Raw genomic sequence first — 25,958 nt, forward strand, 5'->3', positions numbered from 1 at the left:
AATTCATTGTCCAGCCTCAGGAAATGGTTACCACCATCCACTCAAGGAACCTAGAAATCATCTTTTATTTCTTTCTATCCCATTTCCAAACCCATATGAGATGGGTCCCATTTTTACATATAGGACAAAAAGGAGAAATATGAAAGACAATTTCCACACTATAGTCTATAGATAAACCTACACAGTGCATTAAAAAGCAGAGACATCACTTTGCCGACAAAGGTCCATCTAGTCAAAGCTATCGTCTTTCCTGTGGTCATGTATGGATGTGGGAGTTGGACCATGAAGAAGGCTGAGAGCTGAACAATTGATGCTTTTGAACTGCGGTGTTAGAGAACACTCTTGAGGGCCCCTTGGAGAGCAGAGACCAAAGCCCAGTCAATCCTAAGGAAAATCAACCCTGAATATTCATTGCAAGGACTGAAGCTGAAGCTCCCATACTTTGGCCAACTGATGCGAACTGACTCATTGGAAAAGACCCTGATTCTGGGAAGGATTGAGGGCAGGAGGAGAAGGGAATGACAGAGGATGAGACGGTTGGATGGCATCACCAACTCAATGGATATGAGTTTGATTACACTCTGGGAGATGGTGATGGACAGGGAAGCTCGGCATGCTGCAGTATGGGGTTGCAAAGAGTTGGACGCAACTTAGCGACTGAACTACAGTCAATCTTCATTGAAAAGTGTCACCAAAAAGCTAGAAGAGGAGGTTCAACAGTTAGTGTGTGAGGTAGAAAAAAAGATGCTGAACTCCTAGAGGCCGCTAAAAAGGGAAAGAAAAGAACCACAGGGCAATTAGCCAGACCTTAGAAGTAATGAGCTGTCCATTTCCCTTATACTTAAGGAGCATTCCATTCATCAACTAGGCTTTTCTTAGTTGAAGAATTCCTTCTCAGCCTTAGTGATGACATTTGGTTTCTCATAAGAGTAAGAAGTTTGCTGCCCTCAACTTTGGCAAGGATATACTATCCAAACACTGAGTCTAAATGTCCTGATTCTCAATTTTTACTTTTTTCTAATGAGAAATGTTATCATTAAGAGAGAACTTCATGACTTAACAACAATAATCTGTCAACAAATAAAGGAGCAATAAACGCCAGGGTGAGAGAATAAGACTAATGTGTCATATATGTTGGACAAGTGAATTTCTGGATAGCTCCACAAAGGGGAAAAAACAAATTTATATTTATATCTTAAATTGGTTTCCAAGGGTCAGGGTATATTGAAATATCGACAACTCAAATTCCATCATTTTAATCCTCAGATATACTTGCTCTTTTTTTTTTTTTTTTAACAGCCTGGAGATGATGTCTATCCTAAAGATGAAAATGGCAAATGGTTATATCACAAGTCAAATCTATGTGCCACTTGGGAGGTAAGTTAAAACAGGCTTCTTAACCTTAAAAGATTACATTTTAAAATTGTGATCTGGTTATTCCTGCTAGCTTTATGGAGAGTTGTGACCTTTACTCCCAATGAAAAATAATAGTCAGATATTTCTAACCATGAGCAAAGATGCATAAAATCTCCATTTCTGGGCACTGAAAAGTGTTTGATTTTACTTTGATCGAAGAGAAGAATGCCAAAGATAAAGAGGAGAGACAGGTGGGAGGCAAAAGAAAGTAAAGGAAATAAGCTTTACTATAACAGTAAATAAAAATATATAAATGAGATAAACTCACAATTCTTTTGTTTCTCAAAGTGAATTTTTAAAAATCAGTAATATGATGTTTAAAAGAAACAAATGTAAAATAATAAATGAAAAACTGAAAAATAATTCTGGTTCCATTTCTGAGCAATCTGCTGGTTCCTTCACCAAGATTATAAGAGTGAGAAGGTAGGGGGAAATGATGAGAAAACCGTTATAGATTTATGTGTCAGGGGGAGGTGGGTACAGATATTATGAGTTGGTTTGTTATGTGGTAACATGGCAGCTTCTGCCCAGAGTAAGAGGCAGTGCAGCAACCAGTAACATAATTTAGGAGAGGAGCTACTGGGGTTATTTTTGCTCTTATTTCTCTCTTGTTATAGCCTTGGGATAAATAAAAGAAAAAATAATCCCAACAGTTCGTCTCTTATACTATCTTACTGGATGCTGGACTGCATTTTACTCTGGGTAAAAGGGGCCATGTAGCTTTAGGAGGGGCTTCCCTGGTGGCTCAGCAGTAAAAAATCCACCTGCAATGCAGAAGACCCAAGTTCGATCCCTGGGTCAGGAAGATCCCCTGGAGAAGAGAATGGCAACCCACTCCAGTGTTCTTGCCTGGAAAATCCCACAGACAGAGAAGCCTGGAGGGCTCTAGTCCATGGGGTTGCAAAAGAGTCAGACATGACTTAGCAACTGTAAAACAACAACATAGCCTTGTTCACTCCACACATGTAGACACTTAGGACTCATATTCAGACATCTTCAGGAATTAAGTCAGAGTAGAACTGAAATCTTGCACTTGTGGGAAGCTAGGGAAAACCTAAGTCTCTGCCTGACCTCTGGGAGTTGTTTTCCTGCCTCTGCCAATTCAAGATCCAAAGGCTGGAAATTATAATCGAGTGATTATCGCTTTCTAATAGACTTCCCCACATGTTGGTAACAGCTTAAAGCTCTGAACTGTGGATTGTTTTGGGAGTTGAGGAGGCACTGACTATGTTTCTGCTGTCTGGGCCTCTCCACCTGAAAAACCATTTACTTAATCCATGTGCTACCAATACACAATTGAAAGCAGATTTACTCTTTTAAAAAAAAATTTATTTATTTTTAATTGAAGGATAATTGCTTTACAGTATTACATTTTCTACCAAACATCAGCATGAATCAGCCATAGGTTTGCCCATGTCCCTTCTCACTTGAACATGCCTCCCACCTCCCTCCCCATCCCACCCCTCTAGGTTGTTACCAAGTCCTAGTTTGAGCTCCCTGAGTCATACAGCAAATTCCCATGGCTGTTTATTTTATATATGGTAATGTATTTTCCATGTTACTCTCTCCATACCTCCAACCGTCTCCTTCTTCCTTCCACCCAAGCAATGTCCATAAGTCTGTTCTCAATGTCTGTGTCTCCATTGCTGCTCTGCAAATAGGTTGATCAGTAGCATCTTTCTAGATTTCATAAATGTGTTAGTATATGATAATTATTTTCTCTTTCTGACTTATTTCACTCTTATAATAGGCTCTAGGTTCATCTGCCTCATTAGCACTGACTCAAATGTGTTCCTTTTTATGGCTGAGTAATATTCCATTGTATATATGTACCACAGGGAAGGAAGTGGGATTTGTTAAAAAAACAATATTAAATATTTAGAGATAAATTTAACACAATCTGTGCAAAACTTATACAGTTAAAATGACAGTATTTTACTGAGAAGATTTTTAAAATCTAAATAAAAGGAGAGCTATACCATGTTCTTTGACAGAAAGACTGAATACAGACGAGTTGTTAATTCTCTCCAAATTGATGGATAGATTCAATGCAATCCCAGTCAAAATCCCAAGAGAAATTGAAAAGCTGACTCTAAAATGTATAGGGGGGTACTTCCCTGGTGGTCCAGTGACTAAGACTGAGCACCCCCTGGAATTGATCCCTGATCTGGGAATGAGATCCCACATGTGGCAACTGAAGAGTTAACATGCCACAGCTGAAAAAACCCCACATACTGCAAGGAAGACAAAAGAGGCTATGTGTCACAATTAAGACCTGGTGCAGCCAAAAAAAAAAAAAAAAGTATAAGGAAGTGCAAAAAGCATAATGATAAAGATTTAATTTACCAAGAAGATATACATACATGTCAAATAAAATATATTCAAAATATAAAGAGCAAAAATGTAGAAAACAGAAAGACATTGGTAAATTCACTATTACAATAGGAGATTTCTGATATATTCCTTTAAATTATTGAAAAGACAGGAAAAGCTTGACTTTTAATCTTCTAAATAATGTATGTATGTGAGAGAGACAAGCAAGACTTGTATCCAAAAATAGGAGAAAATACATTTTCCACACACACCAGACACATAAAATTTTCAGGTACTATACCAAAAAGAAAACCTCAACAGATTTTAAGAAATAAAATCACTATTATTGTGCTGGTATATGTTATGAAGGGCTTCCCTGGTGGCTCAGATGGTAAAGAATCTGCCTGCAATGCAGGAGACCTGGGTTTGATCACTGGGTTGGGAAGATCCCCTGGAGAAGGAATGGCAACCCACTCCAGTATTCTTGCCTAGAGAATTCCAGAAACAGAGGAACCTGGTGAGCTACAGTCCATGGGGTCACAAAGAGTCAGATACTGAGAAACTATCACTTTCACGTTCATACATTATGAAAATACAAGGGGAAGATATGATAAACAATTCCCCCAAATCATTCATTTACAGAATTCCTATTTCCTCCACTTTTCTTTAGTTCACAGAATGCTTATTAACATACCCAGGGACTTTCTTTTTAAAAGAATTCACAGTCACCCTTATAAATGTTTATTCTTGCTTGTGTTGAGGCTTTTTTTCTTGACCCACTGGCTTTTATCCTACAGGCTTTGGAAGCTTGCAAAGATGCTGGCTTGGTGAAATCCCTTGGAGTATCCAATTTTAACCATAGGCAGCTGGAGCTCATTCTGAACAAACCAGGGCTTAAGTATAAGCCAGTCAGCAACCAGGTATGGCACTGACAAGGGAAGGGAGGTGAGGGGGGTGTGGGGGTTGGGAATGTGAGAGAATCCATTACTTAACAGAGGAATCCTGGATTAGGAGTCAGGAAGCCTTGTGGTCACTTTACACACATATCTCATCATTAGGTCCTGGGCAAGTCAATTTATGTCTCTTAAGAAGCAAGATTAGAAACTTCAAGTCCAGGGAAAAGTAACCCAAAATTTTCTGAAGAAAACTATTGAGTGGGAACAAAACCTACCGGATATTGACATCCGCAGTATTTAAAATAATGTAAGATTAGTGCAAATGGCACAGTGGTAAAGAATCCACCTGCCCATGCAAGAGATTTGGGTTTGATCCCTGGGTGAGGAAGATCCCTGTAAATGGCAGCCCACTCCAGTGTTCTTACCTGGAAAGTTTTCATGGACAGAGGAGCCTGGTGGACTACAGTCCACTGAGTTGCAAAGAGCTGGACATAACTGAACAACTGAGTATGCACACATGCATACTTGGGTTAACCCAAGGAAAACCTACAAATAAATAGAAAATAAGAGATATTGGGCTTCTCTGGTTGTTCAGTGGTTAACAATCCACCTGCCAACGCGGGGTTCATGGGTTTAATCCCTGGTCTTGGAAGATTCCACATGCCTTGGAATAACTAAGCCTATGCCCCCCAACTGCTGAATCCCCCACACCTAGAGCCCCTGCTCTGCAACAAGAGAAGCCACTGCAATGAGAAGCCTGCACACTGCAACAAGAAGTAGCTTCCATTCACCCCAAGTAGGGAAAGCCTGTGCAGCAATGGAGACCTAGAACAGTCAAAAGTAAAATGAGCAAGAAGCATCTTAGAAACAATCTCAAATAAAATAAAAAGCCTAATGTAAACTGATGACAAAGGAATTTATTTTTCAGTAAATAGTGTGGGGAAAATTGATAGTTGTATAATAACAAACAGATCTTTGCCTCATGCTATACTTCAAAGCATCCCTTTGAGCAGGAGCTAGAGACAAAGTAAGAAATTATTTGCGAATACTACAAAAGAATTTTAGTTATCTGGAGCTATGGATAGAAAGGGAAGTCATGGGAAAATTATAAAGAATACCAATACATGTAATAGTATAAAAATGTTAAATCCTAAAAATATTAAAAACAAAGAGCAAAGAAAATTAGACGATTATATTTTAAAAATATGATAAGGATTCTTCAATATATGCAAATCAATGTGATACATTATATTAACAAACTAAAAGATAAAAACCATATGATAATCTCAATAGATGCAGAAAAAGCCTTTGACAAAATTCAGTAACCATTTATGATTAAAAATCTTCAAAAAAATGGGCACAGAGGAACTTACCTCAACATGGTAAAGGCCATATATGATAAGCCCACAGCAAACATTATTCTCAATGGTGAAAAACCAAGATCAGGAACAAGGCAAGGGTATCCACTCTCACCACTGTTATTCAACATAGTTTTGGAAGTCCTAGTTACAGCAATCAGAGAAGAAAAAGAAATAAAAGGAATAAAGTTCAGAAAAGAAGTAAAGCTTTCACTGTTTGCAGATGACATGATACTATACATAGAAAACCCTAAAGGTACTATCAGAAAATTACTAAGGCTAATTAATGAATTTAGCAAACTCACAGGATACAAAATCAATACACTGAAATCACTTGCATTCCCATATACTAACAATGAAAAAACAGAAAGGGAAATTGAGGAAACAATCCCATTCAACATTGCAACAAAAAGAATAAAATCTAAGAATAAACCTAAGGAGACAAAAGAACTGTATACAGAAAACTATAAGACACTGATGAAAGAAATCAAAGATGACATAAACGGGTGGAGAGATAGTCCATGTTCCTGGGTAGGAAGAATCAATATTGTAAAAATGAGTATACTACCAAGTGCAATCTACAGATTCAATTCAATCCCTATCAAATTGCCAGTGGCATGTTTCAGAGAACTAGAACAAAAAAATTCACAATTCATATGGAAACACAAAAGACCCCAAATAGCCAAAGCAGTCTTGAGAAAGAATAATGGAGCTGGAGTAATCAACCTTCCTGATTTCAGATTATACTACAAAGCTACAGTTATCAAGACAGTATGGTACTGACACAAAAACAGAAACATGGACCAATGGAACAAGATAGAAAGTCCAGAAATAAACCAACGCACCTGTGGGTACCTTATTTTTTACAAAGGAGGCAAGAATATACAATGGGGAAACAATATACAAAAACAGCCTCTTCAATAAGTGGTGCTGGGAAAACTGGACTGCTACATGTAAAAAAATGAAATTAGGAACACTTCCCAACACCATACACAAAGACAAACTCAAAATGGATTAAAGACCTAAATGTAAGACCAGAAACTATAAAACTCCTAGCGGAAAACATAGGCAGAACATTGGATGACATAAATCAAAGCAAGATCCTCTATGACCCATCTCCTAGAGTAATGGAAATAAAAACAAAAGTAAACAAGTGGAATCTGATTAAACTTAAAAGCTTTTGCACAGCAAAGGAAACCATAAGCAAGGTGAAAAGACAATGCACAGAATGGAGCAAAATAATAGCAAATGAAACAATTGACAAAGGATGAATTTTCAAAATATACAAGCAACTCATAAATAACTCAATAACAGAAAAACAAACAACCTAATCAAAAAGTGGGGAAAAGACCTAAACATACATTTCTCCAAAAGACATACAGATGGCTAACAAACACATGAAAAGATTCTCAACATCGATCATTATTAGAGAACTGCAAATCAAAACTACAATGAGCTATCAACGGCCACCAGTCAGAATGACCATCATCAAGAAGTCTACAAACAATAAACGCTGGAAAGGGTGTGGAGAAAAGGGAGTGCTCTTGCACTATTGGTGGGAATGTAAATTTATATAGCCACTATGGAAGATGGTATGGAGAATCCTTTAAAAATTAGGGATAAAACCACCATGTGACCCAACAATCCCACTCCCAGGCATATATCCTGAGGAAACCAAAATTGAAAAAGATACATGTACCTCAGCGTTCATTGCAGCACTATTTACAATAGCTAGAACATGGAAGCAACCTAGATGTCCATCAACACATGAATGGATAGGGAAGTTGTGGTACGTATACACAATGGAATATTACTTAGCCATAAAAAAGAATGCATTTGAGTCAGTTCTAATGAGGTGGATGAACCTAGAGACTGTTATACAGAGAGAAGTAAAAAGTCAAAAAGAGAAAGATAAATATCGTATACTAACGCATATATACAGAAACTAGAAAGATGGTACCAAAGAATTTATTTGCAGGGCAGCAATAGAGAAACAGACATAGAGAACAGTTTACAGACACAGGAAGAGGGAAGGAGAGGGTGAGATGTATGGAGAGAGTAACATGGAAACTTACATTACCATATGTAAAATAGATAGCCAATGGGAATTTGCTGTATGATTCAGGAAACTCAAACAGGGGCTCTGTATCAATCTGGAGGGGTGAGATGGGGAGGAAGATGGGAGAGTTTCAACAGGGAGGGGATATATGTATAACTATGCCTGATTCATGTTGAGGTTTGACAGAAAACAAAAAAAATTCTGTAAAGCAATTGTCCTTCAATTAAAAAAAAATAAAATTTATAAAGTATTTTTGCTGAAAATTAATTGTTTGAGAACTGAAAAAAATATATAATAGTAAGAGGAGGTCATATCCATATGAGTTAAAAACCTAAAAAATATCAATGAGAAAAAATACTATGGCTCAAAAGAAATGAACAGAAATTCACAGATGACAAATTGCAAGACTGGTAAACATATGAAAAATGTTTAGCTGCACTAGTAATCACAGAAATTTAAATTTAAGTGAAATTTTGTATTATGTATCAAATTCACAAAGTTTTTATTTTATTTTTTAGTATTATGTTCCATGTAAGCAAGTGATGGAATACTGGTAAACTGATTCAACTTTACTGAAAAGCAATTTTGCAATAAGTAGCAGGAACCTTAAAAAATGTTCATTTTTCAAGTTCTAGGAATCTATCCCTGTGGGGGGGAAAAGAATCAGACACCCATGTGTCTGTTTATCACAGCACTGTTTATCATGGCAAAAAAACAACAACAACAAAAAAAGGAAACAACATAAATATGAAAAATTCAAGGAATATTTAAGTAAACTTTAAAACATTTATATGTAAGCTCTCAACAAAAGATGTTGTTGAATCACTTTTGAGGAAAAGAGACATGGCCATGATACTAAGTGGAAAGACCAGGATGCAAAATGTATTACAGTATAAAGGTGATTATATTATTTAAAAAGTACAAATATTGGAAAGAAATATATTCAAATGCTAACTGTGGCTATCTCTGGCTGTGAATTTTACAAGTAAATTCTGTTCTCCTCTTTATGCTTTTCTGTATTTTCAAGTCTTCTGCAGTGAGCGTATATTACTCTTATATTCACAACAAAATACTATAATCCACCTTATATATCCTCTTCCCTCCACTTCATAAAACCTTAAGAAGTTGCACTGAAAAATGTTCTTGAATATGGTAAATATTCACATATTGGGATGATGGTGGACTTGTTGGTTGAATTCATTGTTTTTAGAAACTCAAAAAAGTTCATAACAGAAAAATGAATCATCACCTACATCATGACAGTAACCCACAGCTAAATAGAAGTGTTGCCACATTTAGAAGTACCACTTCCAAACTGACACTTCAGCTAGTGCTATCAGAAGCTGTCAGGAACAGACAGCAACAAATGTTGCCTCCCTCACTGATCTCAATCCAATCCTTTATTCTAACCAATCCCCTCTGCAGCATATCCTTCCTGCATCCCTAAGAACAACATTTTGTTATAAAATGTTGAAATGACAAACAGCTTTCTTCTTACAAATGCACGGAGACAGGTGGTGACTTTTGACCTGAGAATGGAAAAGAATGAAAATTTGACAGTGTGTTTCCTCATGCCAAGCACGAAACACATTGATCTGTCGGCATGAGACTGTTGATTAACTTCACAAACGTTTCCTGAAAGAGAAGCAAGGTGTGTAGGAAGATCATAGCCTGAACCTACTCATGTGTTCTGTGCTGTTTGAATATGTCAAATATTGGCACAGAACATATGAGTAGAGCTGGCACAAATCAGAGTGCAGGTCCCTTGGCCACCACCATCACCCTGTGCCCTGGTAGAACCATCTCTTCTCCAGAGACACAAAATGAGCAGCTTTCAACCCAGGAATACAATGAGCATAATGCAGGCCTTGGGCTTCCCAGCTGGCTCAGTGGTAAAGAATCTTCCTACCAATGCAGAGCTATAGGAGACACGAGTTTGATCCCTGGGTTGGGAAGATCCCTTGGAGAAGGAATCTTCTCCAGGAAGATTAAGAGAAATGGCAATGCACTCCAGTATTCTTGCCTGGAAAATTCCATAGACAGAGGAGCCTGACAGGCTATAGTCCATGGGGACAGAGTGGACACATTTCATATACAAAGTATACATATCCAAAGGTCTTGCATAATTCAAAATTAACATATTTCAAAACTAACTTTCCCGATATTGTTATTGTTGAGTCACTGAGTTGCCTCCAACTCTTTTGAGACTCCACGGACTATAGCCTGCCAGGCTCCTCTAGCCATGGGATTATCCCAGCAAGAATACTGAAATCTGTTGCTATTTCCTGCTCCAGAGAATTTTCCCACCAGTCCAAATCTAACATAAAGTTTGCAAATATTTGTACTTTTCATTGACTTCATGAACAAACTGACACAGAATATAAGCTCACTCTGTACTCATTCTCAGAGCCTGAGCAATCCAAATTTCCTTAGTACTCCTTGTGGCATTCATCTGGAGTAATGTTCCTCTGGACTCTGCCCCTGGCTTAGACTGTCTGAAAGTCTTCCTAGTGTCAAGTGGTGCTCTCTCAGCCCAATTTAAAGGGAACTATGGATCTCTCTCAAGCATTTCATTTCATACACAGTTCCATCACATAACTCTAGGAACAAAGGAAAGAAGGGAAGTATGGAGAGACAGAGGAAAGGAAAGGAGAAAGGAAGGAGTAAGGAAAATTTCCAAATTCTTCCATTTTTCCTGATCTCATTCACTATGCCTAAGTCACAAATGTCCTAACACAGAAATTAGTAAGTATTTGTTGAGTGTCTTCCACAGTGAAGAGAAAATTCAGTGCAGTTTTTGTGGAAAGACAGAAGAGGTTGGCGTTAATTAATGAAAGGACTTTTGCTATTTTCCTTCATGAATTCTGTCCAGCTTCTTATCTTTACCTTGCGAGATTCTGATATCTATCTAAAACTACAGAATTACCAAAGACTGTTGTAAATACATATGTTATATACACATGTGAATATACATATTTAGGCCAAAGACAGGTAACAGGACTCCAACCTGATTAGAAAGGAGTCTCTGTGGGGAAAACTAAATGTGTTTGGAACAAGCAGGCAGGCATGAAATTAAGGGATTCATACTTAGACTTTGAGCAATGGAGTGACATGATTTAAAATGTGTTTGGAAACATTAGTGTGCCAATAAGATGAAAAATGGAAGGGAAAGATATTAAAGGGGGAGAGTGATGCTGGGAGTCAAAGAGGATAAAGGAAAGAAACAGACCACCCTTCATATCCTTGGATGCAAATATGGAGGTCCCATTGCAGTACACCATTTCACAGAATGGACTTAAGCATCTGAGGATTTTGGTGTTTGCTGGGGGGTGTTCTGGAACTAATCCTACATAGATACCTAGGGTCTGCTGTACTATGGGCACTATGTGTCACTTTTTAGAATGAAGAAATGTTCCCAAATGCGGGGTCGGGGGGAGTGTCTTAGGGAAAAGGAGAGATCAAGATAATGAGGGGGTAAACTCAACTTTAGTAAAACCAAGGTCATGCAATCCAATTCCATCACTTCCTGAGAAATACAAGGGTAAAAATTTGAAGCAGTTTTCTTGGGCTCCAAAATCACTGTGGACAGTGACTACAGCCATGAAATTAAAAGAAACTTCCTTCTTGAAGAGAAAGTTATGATAAACTTAGATAGCATATTTAAAAGCAGAGACATCACTACTGATAAGGATCTGTATAGTCAAAGCTATGGTTTTTCCAGTAGTCGTGTATGGATGTGAGAGTTGGACAATAAAGATGGTGAGTGCCAAATAATTGATGCTTTTGAATTGTGGTGCTGGAGAAGACTCTTGAGAGTCCTGACAACAGCAAATAGATCAAACCAGCCAATCCTAGAGGAAATCAACCCTGAATATTCATTGGAAGGGCTGATGCTGAAGATGAAGCTCCAATATTTTGGCCACCCAATGGGAAGAGCCAACTCATTGGAAAAGACCCTGATTCTGGGAAAGGTTAAGAGCAGGAGGAGAAGGGTGCAACAGGGGATGAGATGGCTAGACAGCATCACCAATTCAACGGACATGAATTTGAGCAAACTCTGGGAGATAGTGAAGGACAGCGAAGCTTGGCATGCTGCAGTCCATGGGGTCTGCACAAAGAGTCAGACACAGCTTAGTGACTGAACAACAACAAAGGAGAAAGAGAAGAAATAAGAGAAACTGCTAGGGGGTAAAAAAAAGGTTGTCAAATTAGATAGACTCACCTCTAAGACCTCTGGTTTACCTTTCTACTTTATCAATAGCATTTTCTTGTGCCTTCTAGAAATGTAACTTGTCAAGTATTTAATATTCCAGGTAGTGAAAATCATAATTATATACTTAAAATATTTTAATTAAGCCTTGGTTGATTTTAATTTAAAAGAAAAGAAATACATAGGTCAAAAACTACCATAGTGTTTAAGAAGAAACTTAGAGAAGAACTTTTGTTGACACAAGTGTTTTTAGTGCAGGAATGTTGTCAATAAGATACAGGAAATGAAAGTAGGCCTACATTTAGTGCTGTAAAGAACTCTCCACGAAGAAGACAAAATGCATCTTTAAATTTACTTTTATACACACACTATCTCTTGTGAAAATATTCTTAAATGTTTGATAGTGAGGGATAGAGGGCTTTTGCAACATGTCATTTCTATTTACTAAGACTATAATGTGAACTTGAGACTATGTGTCTGTTATGGAAAACTGAATTTGCTAGAATATTTACTATAAATAACCAAGTCCATTCACTTATAGCTTTAAAGAATGATAGCTGTAAAAATTGAATTTGTTTTCCAGTTATTTTAGGATTAACCCATAGATAGTGACCTTACTAATCTTGTTTTACTTCACCTCACTCATATATAAACAATTTAAACTTCTTTTTTGGGAAGAATATCTAAGATTTGCCTCTCTATCCATACTACTTTGCAATCGATTTTGTTGAATTGTTAAAATCTATATAACATTGCATTCATCCACAAGTCCTTAATTTTGTGCTCTTCTCTCCAACCACATAGGTTGAGTGCCATCCATATTTCACCCAGCCAAAACTCTTGAAATTTTGCCAAAAACATGACATTGTCATTGTCGCATACAGCCCTTTGGGAACCTGTAGAGATCCATCCTGGTAAGTTGTTGTGGTCCTTTAATGGACGGGAACCTGGTGGACTGGAGTCAATGATAAGAAAGGAAAAGAGAGAGAGAAAGAGGCTGATATTCCTTGGTTTACGCAGAAAACCAATAAAGCCCTTTGACACAGGGCTTGCATCACTCATGAAGGCATCTGGCGCCCTCTCAAGGGGGGTGAAGGCACAGTACGCCTTCTCGAGAGGGTCTTAGAAGCCTGGGCAGGAGAATGAGCATGATGGGTCTCTGCACTACAAAGAATTAGGCTGAGAGAGAAAGAGAGAGAGAGAGAGAGAAAGCAAGACACGGGGACCAAAGCTCTGATGGAACAAAGGTGTTTTAGTCAACATGGTGTGGGCATATTTACTGTCTTAACAAGGTAGTTATTCTCAGCAAAGATAAAGATTAAAATTCCAGACTTACAAAACATAGGTGATCCATATTAAAGAGAGAGAGAGTTGTAAACAATCACTTTTACCCTTTGGTTCATAAGAAGGAAGAGGGTACTTACCACCGTATTGAAAAACTAATGAAGGGAATGCCTGGATTCCTCAGCCCCAGGGAATGCCTGGATTCCTCAGTCCCGGGAGAGGCTTGCCTCTCCTCTTAATTCCTGAATATTCAGGAATTAATAAGGAACAGAGGATTCCTGACAGATCCAAAACAGCACACAGGAAGCCTCCTGTTAAATGCTTCCTGACAGTAAGTAATGCAGTCTGTCTCCTCAGTAAGTATATTTCCTTTGGAGTATTAGGCTAATGTAAATTGCTTGACTGAAATGACTATTCATCTGTGTGATCTTAAGGAAGTAATAATCTCTTCAAGTCATTCTTCACATATACAAATTACAGCTAACAAAACCTTCCTCACTGAGGTGTAATAATCACTTGGTCTACCTATGAAATTGCCTACCAGTACCTTGATTATTATCTGCCAAAGTAATATTCAGCCATATTCTGAAATTTTTGAATTTTTAAAATCTCTGTATTCAGTGGCAATACTTCTACTGTGATCTCTTCCACAGACTTAAGTAGGAAATTTTCCACTCTGATTTCAAGAGTTGTGCCTCTGCTTCTCCTTCAGTCTTCTTGCCTTTCCCTGTGTGCCTACTTCCAACCCCATTCTCTCTATAAGATCCAGCAAAGAAATATTAGTATTGTTTGCCTTCTGGAAGAGTGGGCTTCCCAGGTGGTGCTAGTTATAAGAACTGCTTGCCAATGCAGAAGATGCATGAGATGTGGATTCAGTCCTTGGGTTAGGAAGATCCCCTGGAAGAGGAAATGGCAACCTACTCCAGTATCCTTGCCTGGGAAATTCCATGGACAGAGGAGCTTGGTAGGCTACAGTCTAAGGGGCCTCAAAAAGTCGGACATGACTGAGCACTCTGGAAGAAGCAGGTCTATGAACATGCCTGTCTTGATATCCCCATACTAAGCACTAGTCTTCTGAATACTCTGCATTCAGAGAACTTGGTTACAGGTGACCTGAGTGTTTTGGATAGCTTACCAGGTGAAGGTGAGGGGGGATGCTGTCAGAGGAGGAGGGTGATTGATTAACCACCGGTTCTCATTCAGTTCAGTTCATTTCAGTCGTTCAGTTGTGTCCGACTCTTTGCAACCCCATGAACCGCAGCACGCCAGGTCTCCCTGTCCATCACCAACTCCCGGAGTTTACCCAAACTCACGTCCATTGAGTCGGTGATGCCATCTAGCCATCTCATCCTCTGTTGTCCCCTTCTCCTCCTGCCTTCAATCTTTCCCAACATCAGGGTCTTTTCAAATGACTCAGCTCTTCAAATCAGGTGGCCGAAGTATTGGAGTTTCAGCTTCAACATCAGTCCTTCCAATGAACACCCAGGACTGATCTCCTTTAGCATGGACTGGTTGGATCTCCTTGCAGTCCAAGAGACTCTCAAGAGTCTTCTCCAACACCACAGTTCAAAAGGATCAATTCTTCTGCACTCAGCTTTCTTTATACTCCAACTCTCACATCCATACATGACTACTGGAAAAACAATAGCCTTGATTAGATGGATCTTTGTTGACAAAGTGATGTCTCTGATTTTTAATATGCTGTTTAGGTTGGTCATAACTTTCCTTCCAAGGAGTAAGCATCTGTTAATTTCATTACTCGGCCTAAATATGATACATGTCTTGATTTCTTTTTTTTTTTTTTAAGGGTGAATGTCTGTGTCCCACCTTTGCTAAAGGATCCATTTCTAAACGCACTGGGGAAAAAGTACAATAAAACAGTAGCTCAAATTGTTCTGCGTTTCAACATCCAGCGAGGAGTGGTTGTCATTCCTAAAAGCTTTAACCCTGAAAGGATCAAAGAAAACTTTCAAGTAAGAGAATTGCTTCTGGAAATGTAAAAAGTAGTGTTTTGTATTGTTTTGTATTTTTAAAGAGAATTTTCTGTTCAGATCAATAAGAAAGCTGCAATGACTTCATATGTTATTTTATACTAACTCCTCAACCCATTCCATCCATGTCTGGATTTAATTTTAGCTGAATTTGTGATAGTTCCTAGTAACTCAGGGATTGCTTTGCTGCTTCTATGCAATCTAGCTCCTTTATTCCTTCTGTTTCCTTACCTATTGACTCTGGACACAACTGTCTCCCTTCTCTGTCAGCACAGCAGGAATAGAAGGTATAAAATTTGAAATTCATAGTAGTCAACTTTCCACCTTCTTAATAGCTCTAGAAAAAGTTGGGGACAAATTCGGAAATTATTGAAAATGATCATTTAGACTTCATGAATGCCAGTTCAGTTCAGTCTCTCAGTTGTGTCTGAATCTTTGCGACCCCATGAATTGCAGCACGCCAGGCCTCCCTGTCCATCACCAACTCACAGAGTCCACCCAAACCCATGTCCATTGAGTCTGTGTTGCCATCTAGCCATCTAATCCTCTGTCATCCCCTTTTCCTCATGTCCTCAATCTTTCCCAGCATCAGGGTCTTTTCAAATGAGTCAGCTCTTCGCATCAGGTGGCCAAACTCCAAAGTATTGGAGTTTCAGCTTCAACATCAGTCCTACCAATGAACACCCAGGGCTGATCTCCTTCAGAATGGACTGGTTGGATCTCCTTGCAGTCCAAGGGACTCTCAAGAGTCTTCTCCAACACCACAGTTCAAAAGGATCAGTTCTCTGCCCTCAGCTTTTTTTATAGTCCAACTCTCACATCCCTACACGACTACTGGAAAAACCATAGCCTTGACTAGACAGACCTTTTTTGACAAAGTGATGTCTCTGCTTTTTAATATGCTGTCTAGGTTGTTCATAACTTTCCTTCCAAGGAGTAAGCGTCTTTTAATTTCATGGCTGCAATCACCATCTGCAGTGATTTTGGAGCCTAGAAAAATAAAGTCAGCCACTGTTTTCCCATCTATTTGCCATGACGTGATGGGACTGATGCCATGATCTTCATTTTCTGATGCTGAGCTTTAAGCCAACTTTCTCATTCTCCTTTCACTTTCATCAAGAGGCCCTTTAGTTCTTCTTCACTTTCTGCCATAAGGGGGGTGTTATCTGCAACTCTGAGGTTATTGATATTTGTCCCGGCAATCTTGATTCCAGCTTGTGCTTCCTCCAGCCCAGCATTTCTCATGATGTACTCTGCATATAAGTTAAATAAGCAGGGTGACAATATACAGCCTTGACGTACTCCTTTTCCAATTTGGAACCAGTCTGTTGTTCCATGTCCAGTTCTAACTGTTCTTCCTGACCTGCATATAGGTTTCCCAAGAGGCAGGTCTGGTAGCCTGGTATTCCCATCTCTTTCAGAATTTTCCACAGTTTATTGCAATCCACACAGTCAAAGGCTTTGGCATAGTCAATAAAGCAGAAATAGATGTTTTTCTGGAACTCTCTTGCTTTTTCCATGATCCAGCGGATGTTGGCAATTTGATCTCTGGTTCCTCTGCCTTTTCTAAAACCAGCTTGAATATCTGGAAGTTCGTGGTTCATGAACTGCTGAAGCCTGGCTTGGAGAATTTTGAGCATTACTTTACTAGAATGTGTGATGAGTGCAATTGTGTAGTAGTTTGAGAGTTCTTTGGCACTGCCTTTCTTTGGGATTGGAATGAAAACCGACCTTTTCCAGTCCTGTGGCCACTGCTGAGTTTTCCAAATTTTCTGGCATATTGAGTGCAGCATTTTCACAGCATCATCTTTCTGGATTTGAAATACCTCCACTGGAATTCCTTCACCTCCACTAGCTTTGTTCATAGTGATGCTTCCTAAGGCCCACTTGACTTCACATCCAGGATGTCTGCCTCTAGGTGAGTGATCATACCATCGTGATTATCTGGGTCATGAAGATCTTTTTTGTACAGTTCTTCTGTGTATTCTTGCCACCTCTTCTTAATATCTTCTGCTTCTGTTAGGTCCATATGATTTCTGTCCTTTATTGAGCCCATCTTTGCATGAAATGTTCCCTTGGTATCTCCAATTATCTTGAAGAGATCTCTAGTCTTTTCCGTTCTATTGTTTTCCTCTATTTCTTTGCATTGATTGCTGAGGAAGGCTTTCTTATCTCTCCTTGCTATTTTTTGGAACTCTGCCTTCAGATGGGTATATCTTTCCTTTTCTCCTTTGCTTTTCACTTCTCTTCTTTTCACAGCTATTTGTAAGGCCTCCTCAGACAGCCGTTTTGCTTTTTTGCATTTCTATTCCATGGGGATGGTATCTCCTGTACAATGTCATGAACCTCCATCCATAGTTCATCAGGCACTCTATCTATCAGATCTAGTCCCTTAAATCTATTTCTCACTTCCACTGTATAGTTACAAGGGATTTGATTTAGGTCATACCTGAATGATATAGTTGTTTTCTGCACTTTCTTCAACTTAAGTCTGAATTTGGTAATAAGGAGTTCATTATCAGAGCCACAGTCAGCTCTCAGTCTTGTTTTTCCTGACTGTATAGAGCTTCTTCATCTTTGGCCTCAAAGACTATAATCAATCTGATTTTGGTGTTGACTATCTGGTGATGTCCATGTGTAGAGTCTTCTCTTGTGTTGGAAAAGGGTGTTTGCTATGACCAGTGCTTTCTCTTGGCAGAACTCTATTAGCGTTTGCCCTGCTTCATTCTGTACTCCAAGGCCAAATTTGCCTGTTACTCCAGGTGTTTCTTGACTTCCTACTTTTGCATTCCAGTCCCCTATAATTAAAAGGACATCTTTTTTGGGGTGTTAGTTCTAGAAGTCTTGTAGATCTTCATAGAACCGTTCAACTTCAGCTTCTTCAGTGTTACTAGTCAGGGCATAGACTTGGATTACCATGATATTGAATGGTTTGCCTTGGAAACAAACAGATCATTCTGCCGTTTTTGAGACTGCATCCAAATACTGTGTTTTGGACTCTTTTTTTGACTGTGATGGCTATTCCATTTCTTCTAAGAGATTTTTGCCCACAGTAGTAGATATAATGGTCATCTGAGTTGAATTCACCCATTCCAGTCCATCTTAGTTCGCTGATTCCTAGAATGTTGATGTTCACTCTTGCCATGAATGCCAACCTCCTTTATTTCCTCTATAAGTAATCTGTAACCATCATTATAAATTATAGATTAGAAAATATGTCACTAAACAATGGAGTAATTAGTTTACCATGCTACTTCCAAAGAAAAACTGCTAGGCATTAATAAATGCAGCTATAGAAAATTACCATGTAAAGTTAATCATTACCCATCAGTTGATAATTAAAATCTCAAAAGTAAGTTGTTTTTTGTCTTACTCATAAAGATAAAAATGAGACAGTATTTACCCCCTCAGATACGGAAATAATCAGAATGCTGAAAATATGTGGGAAAACAGGCATTTTCATATAATGCTGTCAGAAATACTAATTTGGAGAAAGACCTTTTTCCAGCTCCATCAAAATTCAAATATATATATATATATATCCACTGACCCAACAATCTCTCCCTATAGATACATTTGCATGTTTATGTGCATGTATACAGATGTTTATTACAGCATACTTTATCAGCTAAAAAAAAAACTGGGAACAATTTTCAGTAGGATCTTAGAAAACAAAATATGATTTATTTGTGCAATGAAAGATTATATAGCCATTTTTCTGTATTTTTCTTTTTTAAAGAACTCTATTGAGGTTAAGTTGAAATGAAATGAACCGAACATAAAGTGTAAAATTGGAAAAGTTTTGACATATGTACACATCCATGAAACCACCACAATCAGTGGAATAAACATCTCTAGTATCTCCAACAGTCTCTTTAGGCCCCTTTAGAATCTATTCCTCCTGGTCCCCAAGCCCAAGCCAAGTAATGATTTGTTTTCTATCCCTAAAGACTAGTTTGCACTTCCTAGAATGTCATATAAATGAATTTACATAGTATGTGTGCCTTTATATCCATTTTTAAATAGTAAAGTGAAACTATAAATACCGATGTGGGAAGACATCCATATTAGATAATTATTTTCAGGGCTTTTGTGCTACCACATGAAGGAATGCAATTCAAACTTACCAAAGAAAAAAAGATACAATTTACTGACTCTCATAACGAGAAAATTCATGGATAGATCAGACATGATTGGACACAGCTATTCAAATGATTTATAAAAGAACTGAGTTCTCCCCACCCCCTTTCTCCATATGATGGCACACAGAGTCCAGGTTAATCTATTACTCATGTTTAGCAAGGACAATCACAGAGAAAGGCTTCTATCTCTTATCAGTCCCTGCTTGTCCCTTTATGGGTCATTGCTACCCTCATAATAATCAGTGTCCAATGAACCAGATACCTTGACTGGTCCCCTGAGGGTCATCCCTTTTCCTGTGCTAAAGGAGGTGATGTCATGTGACAGATAGCCACTCTCAGTGGGGGAAGGTGTTAAGGAGAAAGGAAGCTTGTAAGGATTTATTTTTTAAGTGATTTCTTCATGACTGTTTTATGTTATAATAAAATTCCTTATACAATCTCATAAGCTCTAATACTTGGATAATAAATAATCAAAGGAAAGAATGCTCTGAAAAGACCACTTGGAAATGATCCTTGGGGAAGTGACAAAGTAAATCATACATATCTATATGATGGATGCAGTGGCTAGATGGTCTATATATTTTGACAGAAGAGATCACCCAGACATATTATGCGAATGAGATAAAGCTGCAGAATGATAAAAATATGATACAATTCTGGCATTTTGCTCTTGGTGTGCTGAATGTTTGGAAGGAATCCGTAGGAAGGAGACTAGGATTGATGTGATGGATATCAACACACTTTTTTGTTTTTTCTACTCCATAAATGTTGATGTACTTCTATAGTCTTTCATTTACAAAGAAGTCTTTCATTTCTTTATATATATTTATGTATTATATAATTAAAATTTATTAATTACTAAATTAAATTAAACTAAATTACTAAAATAAATACTTTTAGAAAGATACAAGAGTAATAGAAGATAGATTGTAAACAGATAAGCCAAGTGCTAAAAATAAAAATAAGCTAAAACAAACTATTTAAATGTTCATAAAGGACCATCATAAAACCAATGTATAAAGTGTATAAGCTAAAAAGAAAATAAAACAATGAAAATGTAATTAGAATTAAAAGGTAGATGAAAAGACATTAAAAGTGATGCAAGAATTAACAAGATGAAATAAAGCAAATTAAAAGTTAAAAAAATACATAAGCAAATTTAGAGACCAAGGAATATTTTTGTAAAAAAAAAAAAAAAAAGTGCATGAAGGTCACTGTCCAGAATCAAAAGCTCAGCATCTTATACCAAAGTAGCAAGAATTCCCTACTTCTAGAATTTCAGGAAATGTTCTGAATGCATATTGTTTCAGAACACTTGAAATTTGTTGCACGATATCCCCAGCAGGATTGTCTTAAAGACCAAGGGCAGAAAGAATTCCGGCTCCCTATAGGTGGAGTGGCCTCCCAGCACCTGCCTAGTTCCTCTAGGACATTTTCAGAGATGCCCATAAATCTTTGAAGGGCTCTCACTGCTGGCCCCTCCCCCGGATCCCAAGCTCGACTCATCTTCTCCTATTCCAAATGTCTGTTTTTTTGTTTCTGTTATTTCAGATCTTTGACTTTTCTTTCACTGAAGAAGAAATGAAGGACATTGAAGCCTTAAATAAAAACATCCGCTATGTGGAATTGCTCATGTGAGTTCTGGGGGATCATGAATTAGTTCCTGCCCAGTGGTGCTGGGTTGTCAAGAGTCAACCAACAGGCTCTTAGAAATCAGGACCATGTCCACGGAAGGAACAAGGGTAAAGGCCGGTGGGCAGCATGTCCTGGATTAGGAGCTTCATACAAACCTACATTTTTATTTAAAAGAAGAATTCTGGCATTTAGGACATTTCCATTGGTTAGGTTAAGGCATAACAGGTTAAAGACAGTGAGGAGAAATAAGTCACTGCGTTCATATGTTAATACAACGGTGGCATATTCAAACAACGTATTTATTTCTTCCTTAAAAATCAAAGTGGGCACAAATTAGAGCAAAGTTGTCAGCAAGAACAATTCTTGGGAAAGAGGCATGAGAGTGTAGCAGAAAGAGCACCAAGTTGGGAGACAAGAAACAAGTTTTAGACAAACGTTTGCCTATAAGAGTTGGAGTATCTGGCTTACCTATTGCCTGATTTGAAAGAAAGTGAAAGTGAAAGTGAAGTTGCTGTCGTGTCCGACACTTTGCGACCCCATGGACTGTAGCCCACCAGGCTCCTCCATCTATGGAATTTTCCAGGCAAGAGTACTGGAGTGGGTTGCCATTTCCTTCTCCAGGGTATCTTCCAGACCCAGGGATGGAACTCAGATCTTCTGCATTGCAGGCAGGCATTTTACCGTCTGAGCCACCAGGGAAATTGCCTGACTGCCCACAGAAAAATTCCTTCAAAATGTTGCCAAGTTCACCTATCAACAGAAATAAGCTTTTAATCTCTGAATATTATAGAGCCTTAAAAATTAAAAAAGAAAATAGTTCACACATATATCATGTATATATTTGTATACACACATAACTTTTCTTAATAATCATTCATTAATATTTCCAGTTCTTGAAATCATATGGATACTAATCTTCTTTTTACAATCTTCTCTTTAAGTGAGCATTTTTTAAATGCTAATTAAGATGGTTCATATAGTTTGGGCACTTATCTTATTGGTCTCACTATTTTTCATGAGTCAGAAACTGCTGACTATGCTGATACTGAATTTCTAAATCAATTTCTGAATTAATAAAACAGCTTTCTAATGTGAATTTTCCAAGGGAAGAAATTAATTGACATCAAAAAGCACCTCCAGAACAAAAAGTAAACACAAACACGTAACTAACAAACATTTATAGGTTAATTAACAGGTCTCAAAGATAAACTATTTCTATTGAATATATATCTAAATTAAAAAGAGATAGTAAGAGACAGAAAATCCACCAATGTGTTGCTATTTTTACAGTTGGTTGGTGACATTAATTGGTTTGACATTTGACATTTTTCATACCTAGTTCTAGCAACACTGTGAAAATAACTCATTGCACCAGGAAATAACTAGAGAAATCAGCAAGGAGAAACAAAGATTGATTAAAAAAATATATCATTTAGAAATGCTGGGTCCCAGTTTTTCTATTTTTAATCTGGGTGAACTTTGAGAGCCTTTTTGGTTTTGCTTAATATTTTATTGACAATTTAAAGCACATAATACTTACAGAGAACTAAATCTTAGGTGTGTTTCAGAATAGGCATACACACTGTAGTCCTTTTATAGACTGTTTCACCATTATTCTTGCCTGAAGAATCCCATGGACAGAGGAGCCTGGCAGGCTACAGTCCAAAGAGATGCAAAGATTTGCACATGACTGAGCACATATACACACACAGCCTTCCTCTACCCACCCCCTATTCCACACACACACACCTACACCAGAGTGCTATCTGGGGCTTCAGTAAAAGGCGCTAGCTTGAGAGGAACCTTGGGCGGAAGCTGGGCACAAAATAAAAATGGAATGAGTAAGAGAAAAGAGGGAGTGGTTGGTGAAATTATCAAAGGATGCTAGTAATACACACAGATGTGCAACATTAGAAGTGAACTTTTCCCCTTTGGGGGAATTGTTTTGGCAGGTGGCGTGACCATCCCGAATACCCATTCCATGATGAATACTGACTTCAGAGAACTCCACAGCAGATATTTTCCCTTCTACGTGTGCTAGGACCTTTGGGTTGGTGGTTGCTCCAGCCATGGAAATGGCTTACTATCTTCAGATCAAGTGGTGATAGAGATATTTAACTTGTGTGTAGTGTTAGCGACTTTGATTTAACTATGTGGGGCAGAGGGGAAGTTTAAATCTATTGAAATAACTGTTGGAAATTATCAGCTAATGTTTTATTAAATCAGTGTCTTCTGGGTTTCAGACAGATAAACATTAGGCTTTAGAAAAGACTTCAGAAGTAACATATGAGGATAATAACTCATGAATTTTGATACTGCTGTCGTGGATAGTCTGAGTTCTTCAGCTGTTAACAGGGCAAGAAGAGGACAGAGAGCTAGACCATGCCGGCGTGCTGGCAGTGGGCTTGATGATCTGAACCACTGACTGTAATATAGACACAGTCAAGCTAAGATCCACACATGCACTATTAATGAGGAAGTGATTTATCTTATCTTGAGTAGAGAGAGAGGGCTAAGCATAGTAAAATCTTAAAAGAGCTAATTTAACACCAGAGCAGTTAACAAAGCCATACTGATTTGGTTGTCTGTTTCCATCCAGTGTGTTTGTGTAGCTTTTATCCAGCTTGAGAGATGGATAGTTGGTGGTTCTCTCACATGCTTTAAAGGACCTCAGGTTCAACAAGCTAGTGATCCATGATACCACTGCCTATCACTCTTGTCCCCATTCATTATACAACTGCCATTGTGCAAAGTGACTTGAGATAACCAATAGAAATAAAACTCTGTTTTATAAAGTAGCCCACAGACTATTATTTCAAAATAAGTCATAAAAAAAGAAAGTGTTAGGAAACATATTGAAAGAAGAGGCTTTGCAAATTCATTAGACTTAAGACTTTGACAGTTATTGGGATAAGTGAATTTTGAGAAAGTAGCAAGTTCAAAAGAATATTGATAATTTTACTGTATGTAAATTTTTAAGTGAATAAAAAGATTATTAGAATTCCATAGTAGAGATGTGCCTGTTTTCAATCCACCCAGAGCAATCTATTTTATTCATATTAAGTCATTCTCACAGGGCAAAAGAGCTCTTTAAAACTTCAAGACAAACTTATGTTTGTCCAAGGCCAATTGCTTATAGGTAATCTTCTATGACCTGAAGACATACATTTCTGAGGAATTATCACTTAAAAAAATTGATCTTTACTTATTGTTTCCACTAATTCTAAAATTTACAATGCTATTCTGAAATAACTTGATCATAAGAAATAATAAAAATGATGATTTATTCTAGCACATGAATCTCTATTTTGTTGCTTGAGGTGGGTGGGGAGAGTCATCTGAATTCATTTAAATTAAAGATCTTTGACTGAATTCCTACTATACATTTAGCACTGGGAACATAGGGAAGAAAAAGGAATACTGTAAGGAAAGAAGAGAAACTCAATTCCTGATTCCTATTGTCAAAATTCTTCAAAATACTTTAGGGGACTGGTGTGGAAGAAGAACCACAGCTATCACACCAATTTTTAAAGATAGGCACTGGAAAAGAGCCCCACTATTTGTCTGGGAAAACATATTGGGTTGTCCAAAAATTTTGTTAATATTTTTCCATAACATCTAATGCAAAAATCCAAATGAACTTTTTGGACAACCCAATGTTTCTAGATTGAAAGAGGGAATCCTCTCTTAGTCTAAATAGAAATAGAGGAAAAAAGCGTTGGAGACAGAAAACAGATCAGGAAAGAGTGATGGTCTACATGAGTTTCTGCATGTCACTTCTCTATTCACTTGACTCCTTCCCATCTATTTTGGAGTAAATTGTATCCCCCAGAATTTATATGAAGTCCTAGTCCTCAGTACCTCAGAACGTGACCTTATTTGGAAATAGGATCATTACATATGTGATTAGGTAAGAGGAGGTCATACTGGAGTAGGGAAGGCCCTAATCCAATATGACAGGTGTCCTATAAAAAGGGGAAATTTGGAAACAGAAAACACGCAGGGAGAGCATCATCTACAGACAGAGGCAGGGATCAGGGTGATGTTTTTACAAAGATGTCCAGCAAACCACCAGAAGCTAGGTGAGAGGCTTGGGTCAGATTCTCCCTCAGAACCCTCAGAAAGAACCAGCACTGCCAACACCTTGATCTTGAAGGTGAAGTTCTGGCCTCTAGAACTGTAAGACAATACATTTCTATTAAATGTCTCTGGTTTGTGGCACTTTGTTCAAGCAGCCATAGCAAACAAATACATCATCTCTCTATCAAGTTTTCCAACCTCTCAAGCTGACAGCATCAATAAACATGGCCTTAGTCAATGCTTAACTGAGCTCAAATATTGATGACCAATGCTTTTTACCTTCTTGGAGACCTTTGAAACCCCAGAGATGTTTGTTAGTCCAAATCAATCTCTGTCCTAATCAGAGGTCTCTAATGGAATATGGAGTAAGATAAATCAATAGTTACATAACTTGACTAGAAAAGGAGAGGAGGCCAAGACCATGTCAACTGATCCATAAAAACACATGGACGGGAACAGCAAGGACACACTGCCCCAGCCTGCTAAAAGTTTTTTGTTTGCCCTTGACTAACTGTTCTCCTCGGAAGGCCTCCCCCAAGCACTATCTTCCATAGATAATGATACAGAGGTTAGT

The 25,958-nt window shown here is 38.0% G+C and overlaps 1 protein-coding gene across 1 annotated transcript in view; it reads left to right on the forward strand.

The window, feature by feature from the left end:
• The window catches only part of AKR1D1 (aldo-keto reductase family 1 member D1), a 51,968-nt gene extending 27,370 nt beyond the window's left edge, over positions 1-24,598 (forward strand). The window contains exons 4-9 of the mRNA XM_069586988.1: positions 1,300-1,377; positions 4,527-4,649; positions 13,057-13,166; positions 15,344-15,509; positions 21,221-21,303; positions 23,257-24,598. Of these exons, the coding sequence (XP_069443089.1) occupies positions 1,300-1,377; positions 4,527-4,649; positions 13,057-13,166; positions 15,344-15,509; positions 21,221-21,303; positions 23,257-23,299 (603 nt within the window). The 3' untranslated portion in view covers positions 23,300-24,598. The remainder of the gene's footprint in view (positions 1-1,299; positions 1,378-4,526; positions 4,650-13,056; positions 13,167-15,343; positions 15,510-21,220; positions 21,304-23,256) is intronic.
• The last annotated feature ends 1,360 nt before the right edge of the window (positions 24,599-25,958 follow it).

This window comes from Ovis canadensis, chromosome 4 (genome assembly GCF_042477335.2).
Source record: "Ovis canadensis isolate MfBH-ARS-UI-01 breed Bighorn chromosome 4, ARS-UI_OviCan_v2, whole genome shotgun sequence".
Lineage (NCBI taxonomy): Eukaryota > Metazoa > Chordata > Mammalia > Artiodactyla > Bovidae > Ovis > Ovis canadensis.